Here is an 8426-nt window from a genome sequence, read left to right on the forward strand (position 1 = left end):
AGACAATAATTAATTTAAAAAAAATATTTATAATTTTTTAAAAATAGTGAGATATTTATAATAATAACAAATATTAATGGCCTATTCGGAATTTCACCTTTTTCTACATCAAATTATTTGATAATTAAGTTTTTTATTTTAAATTACATATAACATGTATAAAATCTTTTTTAAAATAAAATAGATTATGTAACTTTTATATATATATATATATATAAGTATATATGTTAATGGAACAGAAAATATAATAAACTTGAAGTTGAAAATTCAATAAATGGGTATGATTATTTAAAAAATTCAATTGGATTGTGTGATTTGTTGAACTTAATTTAATTTTAATTAAAATATTTGATACAATATGAAAAATAAGTTTGGCATTAATTATTTATGTTACTTCTGGTGGGCGGGATTGGGCATATCGAATCATTTTTGTTTCTTGATGCAAAATTCAATTATTTTATATATTTAACTAATCAAAGTTGCCAGAGGTACTCAGGATATAGTAAATAATAGGGCAAATACGATGTTAATGAAAAAATTGCAAAAAAGCCTCTTTAAAAAAAAATAAAATATAATTTACCCGATTTTAATTTTTAAAAATGATGCAATTTACCCCATTTGATCTTTTTGCACTTTTTCTAATAACACATGGAGTAAATAATATGCATGTCATATATTTATTTATGTTTAGAGTTAATTATATTTAGACATCCTCTAAAAATACTATATTATATTTTTTCTCAATTTTTTTTTGAATTATACTTATAAAAGAGGGTTAGGTATAAATAGTAAATTATATTTATTATATAATTAGTATAGATAATTTTATTATTTACATAATAAGTAAAATTAAGACTTTTCTTTATGTAAGAAATAATTGGTTTTGATTTTTCGTTTTTTTGAAGTAAATCAGTTACAATTACATTATTAATCATAATCATCAAGATACGATCAATTATCAATATCAAATATATACAATCAATCAATAATTAGTATTACACTAGACTAATCAACTACTATTAAAGTAAACCGATACTCACATATTCGTGGGCATTTGGCTTGGATATTGACGACTTTTACTTTTTGAAGAATTTGTGCTTACTCGAATTTAGAATTATATTTTGTGAAATATTAATGAATTTTAAACTTTTTTAATATTAGGTAATTCAAAATTATTATTATTATTTTTAAATTTAAATTCGTGCATTCAAATTTAGTAGAGGTAGTTGCAGCATGTTAGAAGAGTAAGAACACAACTTTTATAGTACAATCAAAATAGGGTTTATATAGAGTTGGAATATTCGATCCATAGGGTTTTATAAAGAAAAGCAAGCACATAGATATGATTTATCCACGTGACTACCTTTTTATTTTTTGGCCCATTTTATATATATAATTCATTTTAGTTTGTAATATCTTAAATGCAACACTGTAATTTAATAGGTAAATTACAACTGGCCGTGTTAAATTAGATTATAAATATTTATTCGTTATTTGAAATATTATAAGTATTTTATAAAATTGACGATTGTCTAATACATACATTTTCGTGATAGTCTATTGTAAAGGTATTTATCGTACGATAGTTAATTTTAGGGAATATTTGTAATTTTTATAATAAGATAATATTTGTAATTATGATAAATTTTAGAGGAATCCATTGTGATTTACTCAAATGTATAATAGTTTTCAGAATATTTTAGTGTTATTTTTAGTTATTAAATAGAATTTAAATCAAAATGAGCAGAATGTTTATTAATAAAGGTAGAATTAGAAAATAGGTGGCCTAAAAAGATTTATTACGTTATTTCTGCATCAATATTATAAGTCTGTTTATTTCAAGAAAATATTATAATATAGTAATTACCTTTTCCAGTTCTTAAGTTGCGAATAATTACAGAATTGTCCCAATAAAAAGTAGAATATGATTATTTGGCCCAATCTGAGGTGTGCGTGAGGGCATGATGTAAGCGTAATTACCGCGCCACGCATGACGCTCCAGCTATGACTGTGGTGGAGTGTGGAGTATTATTAAACCTCACTCTGCCCCCCTCACTCTCCCTCCCTCCCTCCCTCCCTCTCTCTCTCTCTCTAAACCGCCCTGATGGAAGCCCCACAGCTGCCACCCTCCTCCACTTCTCCCGCCGCTGCCACTTCGCCCCGCCCACCCATAGCCCCCTCCAAACTCCGTCTCATGTGTAGCTACGGCGGTCACATAGTTCCACGCCCCCACGACAAGTCCCTCTTCTACGCCGGCGGCGAAACCCGCATCGTTGCCGTGGACCGCCGCACCACTGCGGCATCTCTGTCCGCCCTCTCCGCCCACTTCTCCCGGACCCTCTTCCACAACCGCCCTTTCCACCTCAAGTACCAGCTTCCCAACGAAGACCTTGATTCCTTAATCTCCGTTATCACTGATGAGGATCTCTCCAACATGCTCGACGAGCACGACAGAATTTCTCCGCCCGCCCGCATCAGATTATTCCTCTTTCCTGTCAAGCCTGAGTCCCTGGGTTCGGCCCTGGTCGACCCGAAATCAGATTCTTGGTTTTCGGACGCGTTGAAGAGCACGCATATTTTGCAGAAGGGGCAGTCTGCGGATGCTGGGTTGTTGTTGGGCATTGGATCGGATTTGGATGCTCCGGTGGAGAATGGGAGTAACAGTGGCGGCGGCGAAGCTAAGCTCGGGGCTGAGTCTTTAGTTTTGGAAACAAGTTCGTCATTCGGGTCGACCAGTTCTTCGTTTTCGATGTCTAACTCGCCTTCTATTGGGATTGTCAATTGCGATGAAAAGGGGCTGAATTTGCTTGACAGAAAGACCATGCTGCACTCATCAGCCTCTGTTGATAGGTAATCAATCTATTTCAAATACCTATACATTGAAAGTGCTTCCAAGAATTCTGTTGCTAAATTTGTGGTGCAAGTTGTGGTTAATAATAAAAGGGGTTGATACTGGTGTGATTCATTGGAATCTGTTTGCACAATTTACATTTACTTGGCCTTTGGAAAATTTCTTGCTGAAGACTCGATAGCCGTGGAATCTGGAAAATTTGAAATATTTGGTTATACCTTTCATAATCAAGCTTATTAATATCAATAGATATGGTAGATTATAGGACGCTTAAAGAACCTAGAATTATTAACTTACTATTGCTTTCGGAATTTATGAAGAAAGGAAAAGAGTATCATCATACTCTTAATCAGCTCAACAATGATTACCTTTGATTTTGCTGGATGGTGAGTAGTACCTTATGCAGTTTAGTATGATAGTATAGCGTATAGATTGATCTTATCTTCGCCCTCTGTGTTGTTGCAAAGTAGATTCTTAAACCACATAGCATTGTAAATAAAATAAGAAACTGATGACTGAGTTGATGTTTATGGTTTTCACAGTGAAAATGGTGTCGGAAGTTTAGCTGCTCCACAAAAAGCTGAAAGTTTCCAGGCGCCATTAATCCAGGTGGGTCCAGTGGCATCATCAGAAAATCCTGTTTATGACCCTTCGATTAATATTACAACACAAAAAACAGTTCAGCTACTTGGATATCCTCTGTCACAGCAACCAGATGGAAAGAAGCTGCCACATGAAACTCAGTTAATTCAAGGAGGTCTTCAATATGTGCCTCAATATGCTGGTCCAGTGCCATTCTCGCCTTACTATCCTGTATATCAAATGCCAATGCATCCGCAGCATATTTCTTGTCCACCGAATCAGCCATATCCCGTATATTTGGTCCCTGTAAGACCAACTCAGTATCATAATATGTCAATGCAGTCCAACACCTTTGATGCCAATGCTAATAGTTCTTCTAGTCGACCGCCATTGCATCCACAAACTGCACCAATCGCTCAACCTGTGGCCCATAAAGAGGTATTTGGAGCTCAAATAGCTGAATCAGCCACAAAAATATACTGCAGTATTCCAGCTGCAACACAAGTAGTGAGTATTCCTTCTAATCAAGGTCAACTAGTTGTTGGGGCTCATGAGGCCCAGATTGCCACAGAACAAGCTACAACTGCTCCAGTGATATCTGCTACTCAGGGTGGTGAATTTGATGAAGATATTGCATACAATCCGATATATAAAACTCAGCCTTCAGCACCTCTATTGGCTTCTCAGTACCAAACAATGACAAAGGGAACAATGATGCTTCCGGAACCTACTGTCCAGCAGCAGCCAAACCATGCAAAGCAGCAGGCATGATTGCATCCTCAATAGTGCAACCAAATGAAGAGAAAACATTATCCGGGTTGTTGTCATCTTTCTGTCTCTGCCTCGTCTCTCTATTCTGTCAATGTCGTGTTAATCACATTGTGGATGAGTATTTTTGCGTGATATCACTTCATGGTGGAGTAATGAAGAACTTGAGATTGTTTGATCAGTTAATTAGAGTATGCTGCTGAAGCATTAAGCCCTATTTTCTTTGTATTCAAAGGTTTTGATTTGGTAAGACATACCTACTCGAGGCGTAGAAGTCAGCTGGATTTTTTTATACAATTTGTTCATTTGTTTGTTTTTTTCTCTACATTATTTGTTTATGTACTTTATCATGAGAATGTACTGAGTTATGGAAAAATATTGTATCAAGTGAAAGAACAAACTATAAATGATTTGTTAAGAATTCTTGCTCAATGCTGAGTCACTTTTGTTTCTCTGGCTACTGCAGATGGATCTAACTTTCTGCCATCTACCTGCATCTTTGCATTTAGCTCTAGTAATATCTGGACAAGAAATATTGTCTCAGTTATAATTTTACTTCTCCTGTGTTTACAGTTGTCGAAATAAAAAAGGGGCGAACAAGAGAAAAATTCGAAAAGCCTTTTGTCCAAAAGCTAGTTGAAGATGCTAGTTTCTTCATGAAGTGGGCTTATATTACTAAAATTTGATTAGATTCTGGTTAAGCTGACTGAAAAATTGAGCCATATAATTGAATTTCCCGTTGCATTCAGTGAAGTCTATGTTCTCATGTAGTCTTTTGATTCTTGTATGCATTTGTTATTGCAGAGATGCTTTTACTCTCTGTTTTAAGTTAAGAAACTGGAAGTGGATTAGCTTGTTTCATGGTCTCTCTCTTACTTCCGTGGGTATAACCTTCAGAAGTGCTATTTCTTTGTTTAGTTATCTGCATGTTTTCTTTGTAATCCTATATGGTTGTAGTTGTTATGAGTCCACTGCTTGCAAAGGCAGGCGAATTGAAGTTTGATATAACTGTATCTTGCAAGCTTACAATTGGATGAGGTGCATATATACAAAGGCATGATAATATTTAATTGTACTATAGTATTTGTCTCCAAGATATCGCTTTAAAGATGGGCGTCAGAGCATATGGTGTAGGTCTTGCTATTGGATGAGGGAGGTATGCTAACAAAGCATGGTAGTAGTTGTGACTTCCTTACTGTGAGTGAATATAGCAGTACTCTGCCAGCAAATAGGTATGTTCAAATATTCCAGTGCTACAGAGCTAACAAATCCGAACCCGGAATAACAATCAGCAAAATTTATGAACTGAATTAACAAAACATGACAGCATTATGTTTTGCATGAATGTCAACTTTTGGTTTTGAATTTCTTTTCTACAGCTTATAGATTTCAGTCAACGCTCTTTCCAGTAAAGATTTTGGCTAGATTGGGCATCACCTTTCTTCTCCTCCCGACTGTAAAAGATGTCGATCTAGGAGTAGCACGAACTATTGTAGATGCAGATCTTCGACCTTTTCCTCGTCTTGAAGGTGTCATCTTAATGCTTCTGCTCGTGGCTTTGCTTGGAAATGCACTTTCGGGCTTCATATTTCCAGGTTCCATACTTTGTCTCCAGCTCTCAAACTCATCCTCAACCATTTTCGTTGCATTTGGTGATCCTTCAGGTTTGGGAACCTCGCTTTCTTCCTCCACTTTTAGCTCTCTAGTTTCTCTTCGCAAGAGCTCTGATTTAATCTGGATTTCTTTCTCACTTGCCTTTAGAGCTTCAACCCATGCCTGAGCTGCCGCAACTTTCTTGTTTGCTATTTCCTCGGCCCCAGCTGCATGCCCTGTCAGGTACTCATATTCAAACTTTGAAATTGTTATTGTTGAGCTAGGCCGAGATGCTGAAGCTCTATTTCTCATTGTCTTCTCAATAAGCACTTTAAGATTCTCCAGGGCTATTGCTTCTGCTGACTTAACTGCTTTGAGATCTTCCAGTGCAGCTTGTAATCTTTCCTCAGCCAAGTCTATCTCAGTCTCTGTTCTTTGAATTTCTGCCTTGACCACTGCAGTTTCTTCACTGATTAGGGACCGTTCTTTCTCAGCTGTTTCAGCTTCCGAGTTGAGCTGTTCAAGTGTGGCCGACAGATTTGAGAGTACTGATTTAGCTCTGTCTTCAGCTGTTGATGTCGATTCCAGCTTGGCTTTAGCTCTCAAAAGCTTTGAATTGAGATTCTGAATAGTCATCTCTGATTTCTCTTCTTTCTTCTTCAATCGAGCTGTTTCCTCCGCAACATGCCTGAGCTCATTCCGTACAACGTCCATAGAAGACATAAACTGGAAGCTTTCATCTTTAACTGAAGCCAATTCCTTCGCCGTATCCTCCAACTCTTTCAATACAGACTCCAACAAAGACACAGAACCCGACTCGTCTTCCTCCTGGACTTCAGACTCATTTCTTCCTAGTCCCTTCTCCAGTTCCTTTACTTGCTTAAGTTCACTATCTAACATATTCACATCCGATATTGTAATAGCCAGCTTTGTTTCTAACTCTCTAACATCCTCAATTTCGTGAACCATATTCTGCTTTTTCCTCCGAGTTTCCTCTATTGCAGCATGGTACACCTCAGACTCTACCCTCCTCCGAGCTTCAATCTCTTCACATTCCTTAATGGCTTCAATTCGAGCCAACTCAACCAGAACATGCTCCTCATTGACTTCCTCGATTTCCTGGTTAAGCGCTTCGATTGAACTCGAGTAACTCTGGCTTTTCAACAAGGACGCCTCCGTTTCTTTCTCTGCCCTTCTCTTTTCTTCCAAAACGGTAGCCATATCCAGCTTAAGCTTACTCAAGTCCCGTTTTATCTTCTCCAACTCCCTCATCACTTTCTCGCACTGAGAATTTCCAGACTCATATTCTCCTTCCTTTCTTCCGCCCATCTTCAGTTTCTCCACGTCCCGCATCTGTGTTTCAGCTCTTGAGTTCGACTCTTCAATCCTCAGAGTCAGATCTTTCACAGTCTTCCTCGCAGCAGATAGCTCGGATATCGCTTCATCTGTCACCGACTCTGCAAGCTTTCTGCTCACCTTTAACTGGTTAGTATCCCTCTTCGCCTGATGCAGCTCTCTTGTTTTCATGTACGGCTTCTGAACAATAGTTGACGAACTAAATCATTGTCTAATAACACTAGAAAGCAGGAGAAGTAACAAAAGAACATTCAGCATTTCGCGCTACCTCAGTATAATTCGTTTGTAGTTTCTTGACCGTAGGACTGCTTTCAACAATCCGCTCTCTGTAAGAACTAACAGCTGCTCTCACCGAGCCAGTTCTCCTCTCAGGCAACGAGCCTCCGCCTCCGTCCATCTTTTCCAGACTCCCCACCCCCTGCCCATGTTTCCCAGAAAACATTAGGAGATTGACAACATGAACAGAAGCAGAAAGCTCACAAAATACCTGGAATTATTACCAGAAAATGCCTCCAATGTTGCTTTAACCTGTCCGGATTTCCAGCCAGCTCTCTAGGGAAGAAGCATGAATGTGAAGAAGTGATTTTAAGACAGGAAGGGAGAGATAGAAAGCGCTGGTGATTGGCTGTTATTGGTTGCATCACCAGCCATTGGAATTTTCCTCCGTGGACCCCAAGAAAACCCGATGCTCTGTACTGGGGAGGGGGAAACAGAGTTACCTTCCACCTATCCTAATGAGAATTTCAGTGTTCATCGCCATCTTTTTGATCACCGGCTTTTATCTTTACTGTCTGTCTTAACTGAGAATTAAGGATCTTTCACCCGTCGCTCATGACGCCTATTAGCGTATCAGAATCCTGATTAAGGTTGTAATACTAACAGCCAATTTGACTCCCGGTACGTGGCTATGTTTGTGTCTTATATTTGATATCATCACTTTGATCATTTTTGGCAATTTATTTCCGTATATACATACCATACTTTGTCGGGTTAAGACGCAATTTTACTCCCTTAGTAAGAGATTGATTGGGTGGGCAGATAAGCTCTTTAAGATATTATATAATTAATTTAAAATTAATTATGCAACTATCGAGTCAATTTTATTATTATTTTTTTTTAAAATACAAGTGAGCATATTTCTTTCAACCCAAAAATTAATAATGAAAAATCTCTTATCCGATGATAAATGAGAATGACAGACACCTGCACTTGCAGTTCATACTGTCCACAAACTCAGTGGTGAATGCTCTGCCACGTTACTCAATCCTTAACCATT

General features: G+C 37.5%; 2 protein-coding genes across 3 annotated transcripts; one reads left to right on the forward strand and one right to left on the reverse strand.

Annotated features, from left to right (window-relative positions):
• LOC105177919 lies at window positions 2070-4577 on the forward strand. The gene is made up of 2 exons (XM_011101221.2): window positions 2070-2850; window positions 3394-4577. Exons 1-2 carry the CDS (start codon window positions 2105-2107, stop codon window positions 4202-4204), a joined length of 1557 nt encoding a protein of 518 aa, XP_011099523.1. The 5' UTR covers window positions 2070-2104; the 3' UTR covers window positions 4205-4577.
• On the reverse strand, window positions 5359-8012 carry LOC105177920 (protein PLASTID MOVEMENT IMPAIRED 2). 2 transcript variants are annotated; one of them, XM_011101222.2, is made up of 3 exons: window positions 7651-8012; window positions 7419-7568; window positions 5359-7330 (listed from the first exon to the last, which is right to left on the reverse strand). In XM_011101222.2, the coding sequence occupies exons 1-3, from the start codon at window positions 7789-7791 to the stop codon at window positions 5591-5593; spliced, it is 2031 nt and encodes a 676-aa protein (XP_011099524.1). In that variant the 5' UTR covers window positions 7792-8012; the 3' UTR covers window positions 5359-5590. The 2 variants fall into 2 exon arrangements, with proteins under 2 accessions (XP_011099524.1, XP_020554586.1); XM_020698927.1 differs by having other exon boundaries at window positions 7638-7742.

The sequence above is a fragment of the Sesamum indicum genome, linkage group LG15, assembly GCF_000512975.1.
Source record: "Sesamum indicum cultivar Zhongzhi No. 13 linkage group LG15, S_indicum_v1.0, whole genome shotgun sequence".
Taxonomy (NCBI): domain Eukaryota; kingdom Viridiplantae; phylum Streptophyta; class Magnoliopsida; order Lamiales; family Pedaliaceae; genus Sesamum; species Sesamum indicum.